At 48.3% G+C, this 16,906-nt stretch overlaps 1 protein-coding gene across 1 annotated transcript in view; it reads left to right on the top strand.

Moving 5' to 3' along the window:
• The window catches only part of LOC146010162 (uncharacterized), a 31,761-nt gene extending 15,855 nt beyond the window's left edge, over positions 1 to 15,906 (top strand). The window contains 2 exon segments of the mRNA XM_083151125.1: positions 14,383 to 15,700; positions 15,702 to 15,906. Coding sequence (XP_083007251.1) covers positions 14,383 to 15,700; positions 15,702 to 15,816 — 1,433 coding nt within the window. The 3' untranslated portion in view covers positions 15,817 to 15,906.
• The last annotated feature ends 1,000 nt before the right edge of the window (positions 15,907 to 16,906 follow it).

Here is a 16,906-nt window from a genome sequence, read left to right as displayed (position 1 = left end):
TCATTGTCGACAATAGCCATGTCAGTGTTTTGCATGTGCCATTTAATCGTGGGGATACCGTGAATGGGGGGGGGGGATGTGGCCACTCTGCCGATGTTGCCAAGGTGGGAATGGGACGTTCCCCATATAAATATAAATATATTAGGGGCCAATACAAGGAACTGTCTAAGACCCTTTTTTCTTCTAGAACGGAAAATAGGAGCCAGGGGCAAGAGTATAGACTAGAAGAAAAAAGATTTTCTTCAGCGGGCAGGAAAAATTTCTTTACGGTTAGAGCTGTCAAACTCTGGCAATCTCTTTCGGGCGAGGTGGTATCATCGACCACAATAAATACGTTCAAAATAAGGTTCGACAAACATTTATTGGCTAAAAATATCCAGGGTTATATCTAAGTAACATAATCAGTCTTTAAATTAAAATAACATAAAATACAGCATACCAGGCTGAACCAGATGGACGCAAGTCTTTTTTCAGCCTTACCTACTATGTAACTGCATGCCAAAACAACAAAATAAAAACAAGATAAAACAATTCTAAAATAAGTAAAACAGTTGCAATGGCAATGAATGTTTACAACTCCTTTTTAAAGTTTTTTTTGGGATGTTCCGTTGGGGACCGCTGGCTGTTGTCACTTTTTTTTAGCCGGTTAGACAGAGTTTCCAGGCCGGGGCATAGGCAGGCAATGGGAGGGTATGGTTTTCCCTATTCTTACCTCTCCTCCGATAGCTGGTGGCCAAGTTTGGGGCAGCGGCGTATTCTCTGTCTTCGCACGCTGCTTGTTCCGTCACAGGAAGTTGCAGTCTGTGCTTCCGGCTATTGCGGTGTGCGGCTCTAGCGTCTTCCCCTGCTTCTCCAACGCATTTCGAGGCACTCGGCCTCTTTGTCAAGGATTTTCCTTGTTCTGTTAATCCAGCGATCTCAGAAATCAGGAGCCATCGGGCCCTATTATACTCCTGCTCTCCCCCTCACATCATGTCACTGTGTGTTACCAGCCCAGAGATATGACTAGTCTCCTCCCCTCACTCTCTGGTGTATCTCATACATCAGGAGCCATCATCCCCTATTATACTCCTGCTCTCCCCCTCACATCATGTCACTGTGTGTTACCAGCCCATAGATCTGACCAGTCTCCTCCCCACACTCTCTGGTGCATCTCATACATCAGGAGCCATCAGCCCCTATTATACTCCTGCTCTCCCCCTCACATCATGTCACTGTGTGTTACCAGCTCAGAGATCTGACCAGTCTCCTCCCCACACTCTCTGGTGTATCTCGTACATCAGGAGCCATCATCCCGTATTATACTCCTGCTTTCCCCCTCACATCATGTCACTGTGTGTTACCAGCCCAGAGATATGACTAGTCTCCTCCCCTCACTCTCTGGTGTATCTCATACATCAGGAGCCATCAGCCCCTATTATACTCCTGCTCTCCCCTCACATCATGTCACTGTGTGTTACCAGCCCAGAGATCTGACCAGTCTCCTCCCCTCACTCTCTGGTGTATCTCATACATCAGGAGCCATCATCCCCTATTATACTCCTGCTCTCCCCTCACATCATGTCACTGTGTGTTACCAGCCCAGAGATCTGACCAGTCTCCTCCCCTCACTCTCTGGTGTATCTCATACATCAGGAGCCATCAGTCCCTATTATACTCCTGCTCTCCCCCTCACATCATGTCACTGTGTGTTACCAGCCCAGAGATCTGACCAGTCTCCTCCCCTCACTCTCTGGTGTATCTCATACATCAGGAGCCATCATCCCCTATTATACTCCTGCTCTCCCCTCACATCATGTCACTGTGTGTTACCAGCCCAGAGATCTGACCAGTCTCCTCCCCTCACTCTCTGGTGTATCTCATACATCAGGAGCCATCAGTCCCTATTATACTCCTGCTCTCCCCCTCACATAATGTCACTGTGTGTTACCAGCCCAGAGATCTGACCAGTCTCCTCCCCACACTCTCTGGTGTATCTCATACATCAGGATCCATCAGCCCCTATTATACTCCTGCTCTCCCCTCACATCATGTCACTGTGTGTTACCAGCCCAGAGATCTGACCAGTCTCCTCCCCACACTCTCTGGTGTATCTCATACATCAGGAGCCATCAGCCCCTATTATACTCCTGCTCTCCCCTCACATCATGTCACCGTGTTTTACCAGCCCAGATATATGACCAGTCTCCTCCCCACACTCTCTGGTGTATCTCATACATCTGGAGCCATCATCCCCTATTATACTCCTGCTCTCCCCCTCACATCATGTCACTGTGTGTTACCAGCCCAGATATATGACCAGTCTCCTCCCCACACTCTCTGGTGTATCTCATACATCTGGAGCCATCAGCCCCTATTATACTCCTGCTCTCCCCCTCACATCATGTCACTGTGTGTTACCAGCCCAGAGATCTGACCAGTCTCCTCCCCTCACTCTCTGGTGTATCTCATACATCAGCAGCCATCAGCCCCTATTATACTCCTGGTCTCCCCCTCACATCATGTCACTGTGTGTTACCAGCCCAGAGATCTGACCAGTCTCCTCCCCTCACTCTCTGGTGTATCTCATACATCAGGAGCCATCAGCCCCTATTATACTCCTGCTCTCCCCTCACATCATGTCACTGTGTGTTACCAGCCCAGAGATCTGACCAGTCTCCTCCCCTCACTCTCTGGTGTATCTCATACTTCAGGAGCCATCAGCCCCTATTATACTCCTGCTCTCCCCTCACATCATGTCACCGTGTTTTACCAGCCCAGATATGTGACCAGTCTCCTCCCCACACTCTCTGGTGTATCTCATACATCTGGAGCCATCAGCCCCTATTATACTCCTGCTCTCCCCCTCACATCATGTCACTGTGTGTTACCAGCCCAGAGATCTGACCAGTCTCCTCCCCTCACTCTCTGGTGTATCTCATACATCAGGAGCCATCATCCCCTATTATACTCCTGCTCTCCCCCTCACATCATGTCACTGTGTGTTACCAGCCCAGAGATCTGACCAGTCTCCTCCCCTCACTCTCTGGTGTATCTCATACATCAGGAGCCATCATCCCCTATTATACTCCTGCTCTCCCCCTCACATCATGTCACTGTGTGTTACCAGCCCATAGATCTGACCAGTCTCCTCCCCACACTCTCTGGTGCATCTCATACATCAGGAGCCATCAGCCCCTATTATACTCCTGCTCTCCCCCTCACATCATGTCACTGTGTGTTACCAGAGATCTGACCAGTCTCCTCCCCACACTCTCTGGTGTATCTCCTACATCAGGAGCCATCAGCCCCTATTATGCTTCTCCTCTCCCCTCACATCATGTCACTGTGTGTTACCAGCCCAGAGATCTGACCAGTCTCCTCCCCACACTCTCTGGTGTATCTCATACATCAGGAGCCATCAGTCCCTATTATACTCCTGCTCTCCCCCTCACATCATGTCACTGTGTGTTACCAGCCCAGAGATCTGACCAGTCTCCTCCCCACACTCTCTGGTGTATCTCATACATCAGGATCCATCAGCCCCTATTATACTCCTGCTCTCCCCTCACATCATGTCACTGTGTGTTACCAGCCCAGAGATCTGACCAGTCTCCTCCCCACACTCTCTGGTGTATCTCATACATCAGGAGCCATCAGCCCCTATTATACTCCTGCTCTCCCCTCACATCATGTCACCGTGTTTTACCAGCCCAGATATATGACCAGTCTCCTCCCCACACTCTCTGGTGTATCTCATACATCTGGAGCCATCAGCCCCTATTATACTCCTGCTCTCCCCCTCACATCATGTCACTGTGTGTTACCAGCCCAGAGATCTGACCAGTCTCCTCCCCTCACTCTCTGGTGTATCTCATACATCAGCAGCCATCAGCCCCTATTATACTCCTGGTCTCCCCCTCACATCATGTCACTGTGTGTTACCAGCCCAGAGATCTGACCAGTCTCCTCCCCTCACTCTCTGGTGTATCTCATACATCAGGAGCCATCAGCCCCTATTATACTCCTGCTCTCCCCTCACATCATGTCACTGTGTGTTACCAGCCCAGAGATCTGACCAGTCTCCTCCCCTCACTCTCTGGTGTATCTCATACATCAGCCCCTATTATACTCCTGCTCTCCCCTCACATCATGTCACCGTGTTTTACCAGCCCAGATATGTGACCAGTCTCCTCCCCACACTCTCTGGTGTATCTCATACATCTGGAGCCATCAGCCCCTATTATACTCCTGCTCTCCCCCTCACATCATGTCACTGTGTGTTACCAGCCCAGAGATCTGACTAGTCTCCTCCGCTCACTCTCTGGTGTATCTCATACATCAGGAGCCATCAGCCCCTATTATACTCCTTTTTTTCTGGAAAAGTGGAATCAAAGTGGGGCGCTCCAATAATTCTGCTGCCTTTATTTCCAAACCCGTGGATCAATCCCTATTGATCCATTGATAGAAGTGAAAAAATGGGGGGGTGGGGTTTTGAAAAAGGTGGCGCTGAATGAAAAAAGAATTAAATACTTATCTTCTCATGGAAATCTCTTTCGACTTCTGATACTTTTTACTTCCTTATTCGTCTCTCAATGGGGTAGATAACATGAAAAGATAAGATTTTGACAAAAAAAAGAGGGATGTGATGGTCTACTCTTTTGTAAAGGGTGTTTAGAAAAACATCCACCGTCTGCAAGGGGGCGTAGCTTACTTACAGTGAGATGTTGTAAGGTACATATTTAACGGTATCTTTTCCAAATGATGGGTGCGTACCCGTACTCACGGAGTATTAGGCGATGACACTCCTTGAAAGGTTTCTTTCAAATATCCTCATTCATATAGAAAGAAAAGGTGGTGTGCACTTCTCTTATAATAAGTATAAATTTATTTTATAAGCAACACACGTCCAAATGTTAAAAAATTTTTTTTACATTAAAATATATATATATCCTTTACTCTTTCAGTGAAATGAGGGAGGTAAGGAGATCCGGTCTCGATCCACAGTGTAATACCGGTATACACCCAGATGTTATGTGGTGGGATCTTACCTTTTCTCCAACCTTCACCTCACTCACTTGCAGATTAAAAGGCAATGTCCTCCTGCCAACGCGTTTCGAGCTGTGGCTCTTTATCAAGGCATGCCTATTATACTCCTGCTCTCCCCCTCACATCATGTCACTGTGTGTTACCAGCCCAGAGATCTGACCAGTCTCCTCCCCTCACTCTCTGGTGTATCTCATACATCAGGAGCCATCATCCCCTATTATACTCCTGCTCTCCCCCTCACATCATGTCACTGTGTGTTACCAGCCCATAGATCTGACCAGTCTCCTCCCCACACTCTCTGGTGCATCTCATACATCAGGAGCCATCAGCCCCTATTATGCTCCTGCTCTCCCCCTCACATCATGTCACTGTGTGTTACCAGAGATCTGACCAGTCTCCTCCCCACACTCTCTGGTGTATCTCCTACATCAGGAGCCATCAGCCCCTATTATACTCCTCCTCTCCCCTCACATCATGTCACTGTGTGTTACCAGACCAGAGATCTGACCAGTCTCCTCCCCTCACTCTCTGGTGTATCTTATACATCAGGAGCCATCATCCCCTATTATACTCCTGCTCTCCCCCTCACATCATGTCACTGTGTGTTACCAGCCCAGAGATCTGACCAGTCTCCTCCCCTCACTCTCTGGTGTATCTCATACATCAGGAGCCATCATCCCCTATTATACTCCTGCTCTCCCCCTCACATCATGTCACTGTGTGTTACCAGCCCAGAGATCTGACTAGTCTCCTCCCCTCACTCTCTGGTGTATCTCATACATCAGGATCCATCAGCCCCTATTATACTCCTGCTCTCCCCTCACATCATGTCACTGTGTGTTACCAGCCCAGAGATCTGACCAGTCTCCTCCCCACACTCTCTGGTGTATCTCATACATCAGGAGCCATCAGCCCCTATTATACTCCTACTCTCCCCTCACATCATGTCACTGTGTGTTACCAGCCCAGAGATCTGACCAGTCTCCTCCCCTCACTCTCTGGTGTATCTCATACATCAGGATCCATCAGCCCCTATTATACTCCTGCTCTCCCCTCACATCATGTCACTGTGTGTTACCAGCCCAGAGATCTGACCAGTCTCCTCCCCACACTCTCTGGTGTATCTCATACATCAGGATCCATCAGCCCCTATTATACTCCTGCTCTCCCCTCACATCATGTCACTGTGTGTTACCAGCCCAGAGATCTGACCAGTCTCCTCCCCACACTCTCTGGTGTATCTCATACATCAGGAGCCATCAGCCCCTATTATACTCCTGCTCTCCCCTCACATCATGTCACTGTGTGTTACCAGCCCAGAGATCTGACCAGTCTCCTCCCCTCACTCTCTGGTGTATCTCATACATCAGGAGCCATCAGTCCCTATTATTCTCCTGCTCTCCCCCTCACATCATGTCACTGTGTGTTACCAGCCCAGAGATCTGACCAGTCTCCTCCCCTCACTCTCTGGTGTATCTCATACATCAGGAGCCATCATCCCCTATTATTCTCCTGCTCTCCCCCTCACATCATGTCACTGTGTGTTACCAGCCCAGAGATCTGACCAGTCTCCTCCCCTCACTCTCTGGTGTATCTCATACATCAGGAGCCATCATCCCCTATTATACTCCTGCTCTCCCCCTCACATCATGTCACTGTGTGTTACCAGCCCAGAGATCTGACTAGTCTCCTCCCCTCACTCTCTGGTGTATCTCATACATCAGGAGCCATCAGTCCCTATTATACTCCTGCTCTCCCCCTCACATAATGTCACTGTGTGTTACCAGCCCAGAGATCTGACCAGTCTCCTCCCCACACTCTCTGGTGTATCTCATACATCAGGAGCCATCAGCCCCTATTATACTCCTGCTCTCCCCCTCACATAATGTCACCGTGTTTTACCAGCCCAGATATATGACCAGTCTCCTCCCCACACTCTCTGGTGTATCTCATACATCTGGAGCCATCAGCCCCTATTATACTCCTGCTCTCCCCCTCACATCATGTCACTGTGTGTTACCAGCCCAGAGATCTGACCAGTCTCCTCCCCTCACTCTCTGGTGTATCTCATACATCAGCAGCCATCAGCCCCTATTATACTCCTGGTCTCCCCCTCACATCATGTCACTGTGTGTTACCAGCCCAGAGATCTGACCAGTCTCCTCCCCTCACTCTCTGGTGTATCTCATACATCAGGAGCCATCAGCCCCTATTATACTCCTGCTCTCCCCTCACATCATGTCACTGTGTGTTACCAGCCCAGAGATCTGACCAGTCTCCTCCCCTCACTCTCTGGTGTATCTCATACATCAGGAGCCATCATCCCCTATTATACTCCTGCTCTCCCCCTCACATCATGTCACTGTGTGTTACCAGCCCATAGATCTGACCAGTCTCCTCCCCACACTCTCTGGTGCATCTCATACATCAGGAGCCATCAGCCCCTATTATGCTCCTGCTCTCCCCCTCACATCATGTCACTGTGTGTTACCAGAGATCTGACCAGTCTCCTCCCCACACTCTCTGGTGTATCTCCTACATCAGGAGCCATCAGCCCCTATTATACTCCTCCTCTCCCCTCACATCATGTCACTGTGTGTTACCAGACCAGAGATCTGACCAGTCTCCTCCCCTCACTCTCTGGTGTATCTTATACATCAGGAGCCATCATCCCCTATTATACTCCTGCTCTCCCCCTCACATCATGTCACTGTGTGTTACCAGCCCAGAGATCTGACCAGTCTCCTCCCCTCACTCTCTGGTGTATCTCATACATCAGGAGCCATCATCCCCTATTATACTCCTGCTCTCCCCCTCACATCATGTCACTGTGTGTTACCAGCCCAGAGATCTGACTAGTCTCCTCCCCTCACTCTCTGGTGTATCTCATACATCAGGATCCATCAGCCCCTATTATACTCCTGCTCTCCCCTCACATCATGTCACTGTGTGTTACCAGCCCAGAGATCTGACCAGTCTCCTCCCCACACTCTCTGGTGTATCTCATACATCAGGAGCCATCAGCCCCTATTATACTCCTACTCTCCCCTCACATCATGTCACTGTGTGTTACCAGCCCAGACATCTGACCAGTCTCCTCCCCTCACTCTCTGGTGTATCTCATACATCAGGATCCATCAGCCCCTATTATACTCCTGCTCTCCCCTCACATCATGTCACTGTGTGTTACCAGCCCAGAGATCTGACCAGTCTCCTCCCCACACTCTCTGGTGTATCTCATACATCAGGATCCATCAGCCCCTATTATACTCCTGCTCTCCCCTCACATCATGTCACTGTGTGTTACCAGCCCAGAGATCTGACCAGTCTCCTCCCCACACTCTCTGGTGTATCTCATACATCAGGAGCCATCAGCCCCTATTATACTCCTGCTCTCCCCTCACATCATGTCACTGTGTGTTACCAGCCCAGAGATCTGACCAGTCTCCTCCCCTCACTCTCTGGTGTATCTCATACATCAGGAGCCATCAGTCCCTATTATTCTCCTGCTCTCCCCCTCACATCATGTCACTGTGTGTTACCAGCCCAGAGATCTGACCAGTCTCCTCCCCTCACTCTCTGGTGTATCTCATACATCAGGAGCCATCATCCCCTATTATTCTCCTGCTCTCCCCCTCACATCATGTCACTGTGTGTTACCAGCCCAGAGATCTGACCAGTCTCCTCCCCTCACTCTCTGGTGTATCTCATACATCAGGAGCCATCATCCCCTATTATACTCCTGCTCTCCCCCTCACATCATGTCACTGTGTGTTACCAGCCCAGAGATCTGACTAGTCTCCTCCCCTCACTCTCTGGTGTATCTCATACATCAGGAGCCATCAGTCCCTATTATACTCCTGCTCTCCCCCTCACATAATGTCACTGTGTGTTACCAGCCCAGAGATCTGACCAGTCTCCTCCCCACACTCTCTGGTGTATCTCATACATCAGGAGCCATCAGCCCCTATTATACTCCTGCTCTCCCCTCACATCATGTCACCGTGTTTTACCAGCCCAGATATATGACCAGTCTCCTCCCCACACTCTCTGGTGTATCTCATACATCTGGAGCCATCAGCCCCTATTATACTCCTGCTCTCCCCCTCACATCATGTCACTGTGTGTTACCAGCCCAGAGATCTGACCAGTCTCCTCCCCTCACTCTCTGGTGTATCTCATACATCAGCAGCCATCAGCCCCTATTATACTCCTGGTCTCCCCCTCACATCATGTCACTGTGTGTTACCAGCCCAGAGATCTGACCAGTCTCCTCCCCTCACTCTCTGGTGTATCTCATACATCAGGAGCCATCAGCCCCTATTATACTCCTGCTCTCCCCTCACATCATGTCACTGTGTGTTACCAGCCCAGAGATCTGACCAGTCTCCTCCCCTCACTCTCTGGTGTATCTCATACATCAGGAGCCATCATCCCCTATTATACTCCTGCTCTCCCCCTCACATCATGTCACTGTGTGTTACCAGCCCATAGATCTGACCAGTCTCCTCCCCACACTCTCTGGTGCATCTCATACATCAGGAGCCATCAGCCCCTATTATGCTCCTGCTCTCCCCCTCACATCATGTCACTGTGTGTTACCAGAGATCTGACCAGTCTCCTCCCCACACTCTCTGGTGTATCTCCTACATCAGGAGCCATCAGCCCCTATTATACTCCTCCTCTCCCCTCACAGCATGTCACTGTGTGTTACCAGACCAGAGATCTGACCAGTCTCCTCCCCACACTCTCTGGTGTATCTCATACATCAGGAGCCATCATCCCCTATTATTCTCCTGCTCTCCCCCTCACATCATGTCACTGTGTGTTACCAGCCCAGAGATCTGACCAGTCTCCTCCCCACACTCTCTGGTGTATCTCATACATCAGGATCCATCAGCCCCTATTATACTCCTGCTCTCCCCTCACATCATGTCACCGTGTTTTACCAGCCCAGATATATGACCAGTCTCCTCCCCACACTCTCTGGTGTATCTCATACATCTGGAGCCATCAGCCCCTATTATACTCCTGCTCTCCCCCTCACATCATGTCACTGTGTGTTACCAGCCCAGAGATCTGACCAGTCTCCTCCCCTCACTCTCTGGTGTATCTCATACATCAGCAGCCATCAGCCCCTATTATACTCCTGCTCTCCCCTCACATCATGTCACCGTGTTTTACCAGCCCAGATATATGACCAGTCTCCTCCCCACACTCTCTGGTGTATCTCATACATCTGGAGCCATCAGCCCCTATTATACTCCTGCTCTCCCCCTCACATCATGTCACTGTGCGTTACCAGCCCAGAGATCTGACTAGTCTCCTCCCCTCACTCTCTGGTGTATCTCATACATCAGCAGCCATCATCCCCTATTATACTCCTGCTCTCCCCCTCACATCATGTCACTGTGTGTTACCAGCCCAGAGATCTGACCAGTCTCCTCCCCTCACTCTCTGGTGTATCTCATACATCAGGAGCCATCATCCCCTATTATACTCCTGCTCTCCCCCTCACATCATGTCACTGTGTGTTACCAGCCCATAGATCTGACCAGTCTCCTCCCCACACTCTCTGGTGCATCTCATACATCAGGAGCCATCAGCCCCTATTATGCTCCTGCTCTCCCCCTCACATCATGTCACTGTGTGTTACCAGAGATCTGACCAGTCTCCTCCCCACACTCTCTGGTGTATCTCCTACATCAGGAGCCATCAGCCCCTATTATTCTCCTCCTCTCCCCTCACATCATGTCACTGTGTGTTACCAGACCAGAGATCTGACCAGTCTCCTCCCCACACTCTCTGGTGTATCTCATACATCAGGAGCCATCATCCCCTATTATTCTCCTGCTCTCCCCCTCACATCATGTCACTGTGTGTTACCAGCCCAGAGATCTGACCAGTCTCCTCCCCACACTCTCTGGTGTATCTCATACATCAGGATCTATCAGCCCCTATTATACTCCTGCTCTCCCCTCACATCATGTCACTGTGTGTTACCAGCCCAGAGATCTGACCAGTCTCCTCCCCACACTCTCTGGTGTATCTCATACATCAGGAGCCATCAGCCCCTATTATACTCCTGCTCTCCCCTCACATCATGTCACCGTGTTTTACCAGCCCAGATATATGACCAGTCTCCTCCCCACACTCTCTGGTGTATCTCATACATCTGGAGCCATCAGCCCCTATTATACTCCTGCTCTCCCCCTCACATCATGTCACTGTGTGTTACCAGCCCAGAGATCTGACCAGTCTCCTCCCCTCACTCTCTGTTGTATCTCATACATCAGGAGCCATCATCCCCTATTATACTCCTGCTCTCCCCCTCACATCATGTCACTGTGTGTTACCAGCCCATAGATCTGACCAGTCTCCTCCCCTCACTCTCTGGTGTATCTCCTACATCAGGAGCCATCAGCCCCTATTATACTCCTGCTCTCCCCTCACATCATGTCACTGTGTTACACCAGCCCAGAGATCTGACCAGTCTCCTCCCCTCACTCTCTGGTGTATCTCATACATCAGGAGCCATCATCCCCTATTATACTCCTGCTCTCCCCCTCACATCATGTCACTGTGTGTTACCAGCCCAGAGATCTGACTAGTCTCCTCCCCTCACTCTCTGGTGTATCTCATACATCAGGAGCCATCAGCCCCTATTATACTCCTGCTCTCCCCTCACATCATATCACTGTGTGTTACCAGAGATCTGACCAGTCTCCTCCCCACACTCTCTGGTGTATCTCCTACATCAGGACCCATCAGCCCCTATTATACTCCTCCTCTCCCCTCACATCATGTCACTGTGTTACCAGACCAGAGATCTGACCAGTCTCCTCCCACACTCTCTGGTGTATCTCATACATCAGGAGCCATCATCCCCTATTATACTCCTGCTCCCCCTCACATCATGTCACTGTGTGTTACCAGCCCAGAGATCTGACCAGTCTCCTACCCACACTCTCTGGTGTATCTCATACATCAGCAGCCATCAGCCCCTATTATACTCCTGCTCTCCCCTCACATCGTGTCACTGTGTGTTACCAGCCCAGAGATCTGACCAGTCTCCTACCCACACTCTCTGGTGTATCTCATACATCAGGTGCCATCAGCGCCTATTATACTCCTGCTCTCCCCTCAAATCATGTCACTGTGTGTTACCAGCACAGAAATCTGACCAGTCTCCTCCCCACACTCTCTGGTGTATCTCATACATCTGGAGCCATCAGCCCCTATTATACTCCTGCTCTCCCCCTCACATCATGTCACTGTGTGTTACCAGCCCAGAGATCTGACCAGTCTCCTCTCCACACTCTCTGGTGTATCTCATACATCAGGAGCCATCATCCCCTATTATACTCCTGCTCTCCCCCTCACATCATGTCACTGTGTGTTACCAGCCCATAGATCTGACCAGTCTCCTCCCCTCACTCTCTGGTGTATCTCATACATCAGGAGCCATCAGCCCCTATTATACTCCTGCTCTCCCCCTCACATCATGTCACTGTGTGTTACCAGAGATCTGACCAGTCTCCTGCCCCCACACTCTGAGAAAAGGATTTACCGGTAGGTAATTAAAATCCTCTTTTCCACCAAAGTATGAATATGAATCTGGTATGAATCTCACCGCACTCATATATACTTATATCCTTACCTCACATACGTTCATTCTCCTCGGACACAGCTTTTAGTTAACTGAGGTGTGGAGGAGGAAGTAGAGGGGAGGAGCCAGTACACCCACTGTGAAGAGTTTTATGTGCCTGTCTCCTGCGGAGGACCTCTTCTTCCCCATTGTATTGAGAACCCAGTATACCATATGGAAGATAGAGAAAAGGATAATCAGGCGCTAATGCTTTATATTAAAAATATATTAATCAATCAATCAAAATGAATGCTGTCTAACGAGGTAATTCTAAGATGACTTATTGCAGCTCCCAAAAGGTATTCTTTATAACTTAATTAGACACAAAATAACTAATTAAGAGAGCGCTATAACAAAAGTATAGATTACTTTATTAGCATTAAAAAGTAAATAAAAACATATTAGGTGTACATATTTGCCACTATAATAATAATTCCCACAGATATAATCTTCTGTAGGTGGTTACTGTAATTGCATTTTGCATTCATATCCCACCGTGTGTATGCTGACAGAACAGATCCGTACCACCATCACTAGTGCTGATCCTGTAAGGTGCATATACGCAGCTCAGTAGCCAGAAGCCAATTATTTTATATTGATAGAATAGGAGAATGATACTTTTAGACAAAAGCGGCTACAGTACAGTATAGTATAACTGCGTCTAAGCAGCATCTGGATAAGGAGGTAATGAGAGAGAGAGAGACTAGGGGCAGAGATAAAGAGATGGGGCAGAAGGAAGAGAGCAGGGGAGAGGAGGGCAGATGGGGTGGAGGAGAGAGAGAAGGGGACTGGGAGAGAGTGAAAAGTAGGAAAGGGTGGGAGCAGAAAGGGGAGGTGACTGGGGGCAAGGTGATGTGGTAAGATGAGGTGCTGGGGGGGGAGGCAGGTCTCTATTTCTTACCAGTATCGGTGGGCCTCCGGTTCACCGGTGCCGGGCTCCCCTACAAGTTCTCCTCTCCCCCTGCCTGATCCATTGTGACTAACATCACAGCTGGGTGGGCACCTTTACATGCTCCCGCCCATTTCAGCTGGCAATCACCGCAGGTTCCTGCAGCGGGTTATATGGGCACATCGCCTGTACACATAGGGCCCGATTCTAGTCCTTTTGGGCCCCCGCATATTCTGACGGGGGGGGCTGATAGTGGTGCCCTAAGCATAATCAGTTATGTGCATGTGCAGGGCTTCTGTGCGAGTGCCCTCGCCTGCTTGCACTTTTGTCGTGGCGCCCGAACCGGGGGGGGAGGGGGCGTGGACGGGGACATTGTCGGTGATGGCCATGGGCATTCATGGCATTCCCATGTAAATTCCAGTGGGGCGCCAGGGGCGGGTGGCTGACATCACATGACGTCAGCCGCCCTGAGCCCTGGAGATATTATTTCAATGATCTCTACAGCATTGGGCACATGCGAGGGGATCCGGAGAGGGGGGGTAGCGGCTTTTCATCAGGGCGGGCACTGTGGGACTTGGTACCAGTTTAACCAGAAACAGGCCCATAGCACGATGCACCAATATATCGGCCATCGGCTCTGTTGCACAGCTCACGTTGGTTACAGACATATTGCTGGTACTCATTGGCTGACGGACCAGCGATATATCGGCCACTGTGTGCGCAGCATTAGACATGTTCAGTGTAAGTGATAAAACATCCATGAACATTTCCTTCTCAATGTAAACAATTCTGTCTGTTGTCATTCATCTGTTTCCAGTAGATGGGCGCACAAGCAGGAATACCTCGGAGGGAGATCTCATCGTGTCTCCAGATTATATACTAGAAGATAAGAACATCAGACAAGATTCTCCAGAAGAAAACCCCATTATCCCCAATACACACCCAACATTTCCCAGTGCAGATATGTCATCTGGTCCCTCTAGTCATGAGGAACCTTCTCCTGATCATTCAGACCTTACTACATACAGTACAGACCATAAAGATGATACAATATCATCCAGTTCTATAAGTCAGTCAGTTTTCGCTTTACATCAGAGACCTCACACAGGGGAGAAACCATTTTCATGCTCTGACTGTGGGAAATGTTTTACACAGAAATCCAATCTTGTTGCACATGAGAGGTTACATACAGGTGATAAACCATTTTCATGCTCTGAATGTGGGAAATGTTTTACACAGAAATCCAGTCTTGTTAAACATGAGAGGATACATACAGGTGAGAAACCATTTTCATGTTCTGAATGTGAGAAATGTTTTACAAATAAATCTCATCTTGTTGAACATGAGAGGTTACATACAGGTGCTAAACCATTTTCATGCTCTGAATGTGGGAAATGTTTTACACAGAAATCCAGTCTTGTTCAACATGAGAGGATACATACAGGTGAGAAACCATTTTCATGTTCTGAATGTGAGAAATGTTTTACAAATAAATCTCAACTTGTTCAACATGAGAGGGTACATACAGGTGATAAACCATTTTCATGCTCTGAATGTGGGAAATGTTATAGGAATAAATCCAGTCTTGTTAAACATGAGAGGATACATACAGGTGAGAAACCATTTTCATGTTCTGAATGTGGGAAAGGTTTTACACTTAAATCCTATCTTGTAAAACATGACAGGATACATACAGGTGAGAAACCATTTTCATGTTCTGAATGTGGGAAATGTTTTACAAATAAATCTCATCTTGTTGCACATGAGAGGTTACATACAGGTGATAAACCATTTTCATGCTCTGAATGTGGGAAATGTTTTACACTTAAATCCTATCTTTTTATACATGAGAGAGTACATACAGGTGAGAAACCATTTTCATGTTCTGAATGTGGGAAATGTTTTACAGATAAATCTAATCTTGTTACACATGAGAGGGTACATACAGGTGAGAAACCATTTTCATGTTCTGAATGTGGGAAATGTTTCGCAAATAAATCTCATCTTGTTGCACATGAGAGGTTACATACAGGTGATAAACCATTTTCATGCTCTGAATGTGGGAAATGTTTTACACAGAAATCCAATCTTGTTACACATGAGAGGGTACATACAGGTGAGAAACCATTTTCATGCTGAGTGGGGGAAATGTTTTACACTTAAATCCAGTCTTGCTATACATGAGAGGGTACATACAAGTGAGAAACCATTTTCATGCTCTGAGTGTGGGAAATGGGTACTTGTATCCTAGCACGGCGCCCACTAAGCTAATTGAATATCCCACAAGCGCCTGAATATCCCTTTTGCTTTTAGCAAAAATACCAGTTTAGCGTTAACACATGTCGTCATTACTGTGTCAGATATATGATAATGCAGGTGTGAAAGTGTTCCTAAAACACCTCCACTATCCAACTCCACCCCGAAGCGTGGCGAGCGCCGGCGGAATGCGTCCTCCGACCTTTTCATACCACCACTTATCCACGTCGGCGTGGAGTTGATTTTATATAGTGTGGGGAGAGCAGCGAGCCACCGAGCCCCACGAGGGGACGGGGATTGCTTTACATGTATTCCGCGTCCTCACGCCACGCTTCATATCGTATCGCTTGCAAAATGCCCAAAATCGTATACTATCGCTTACGATTTTATATCGGATGCGATGTATGTAATTTATTCACTGCTCTCTGGCAGTGAATAAGTTACATACATCGCATCCGATATAAAATCGTAAGCGATAGTATACGATTTTGGGCATTTTGCAAGCGATACGATATGAAGCGTGGCGTGAGGACGCGGAATACATGTAAAGCAATCCCCGTCCCCTCGTGGGGCTCGGTGGCTCGCTGCTCTCCCCACACTATATAAAATCAACTCCACGCCGACGTGGATAAGTGGTGGTATGAAAAGGTCGGAGGACGCATTCCGCCGGCGCTCGCCACGCTTCGGGGTGGAGTTGGATAGTGGAGGTGTTTTAGGAACACTTTCACACCTGCATTATCATATATCTGACACAGTAATGACGACATGTGTTAACGCTAAACTGGTATTTTTGCTAAAAGCAAAAGGGATATTCAGGCGCTTGTTGGAAGGTATGGGGGTTGGGGGGATGGGGATGGTGGAAGAGCAGGTATAGTGGAATTAAGAATAAGAGGAATATAGCAAACAATGAAAAAATGAAATAGAATGAAAATTGGAATAAAAAATGATAAAGAATAAATAATAAAAACAAAAACAACAATAAATAATAATAAAAATAAATAAATTAAAATAAAACGTGCATAATTGTTTACACTCTTTTGTATAGTTAGAGGGAGCGACAGTCCAGTTTTTTGTATAGTACTAGC

The sequence above is a fragment of the Crinia signifera genome, chromosome 6 (genome assembly GCF_055691185.1).
Source record: "Crinia signifera chromosome 6, ASM5569118v1, whole genome shotgun sequence".
In the NCBI taxonomy this organism is placed as follows: domain Eukaryota; kingdom Metazoa; phylum Chordata; class Amphibia; order Anura; family Myobatrachidae; genus Crinia; species Crinia signifera.
The sequence above is the reverse complement of the archived record's forward strand: the minus strand, read 5'-3'. Positions and strand labels throughout refer to the sequence as shown.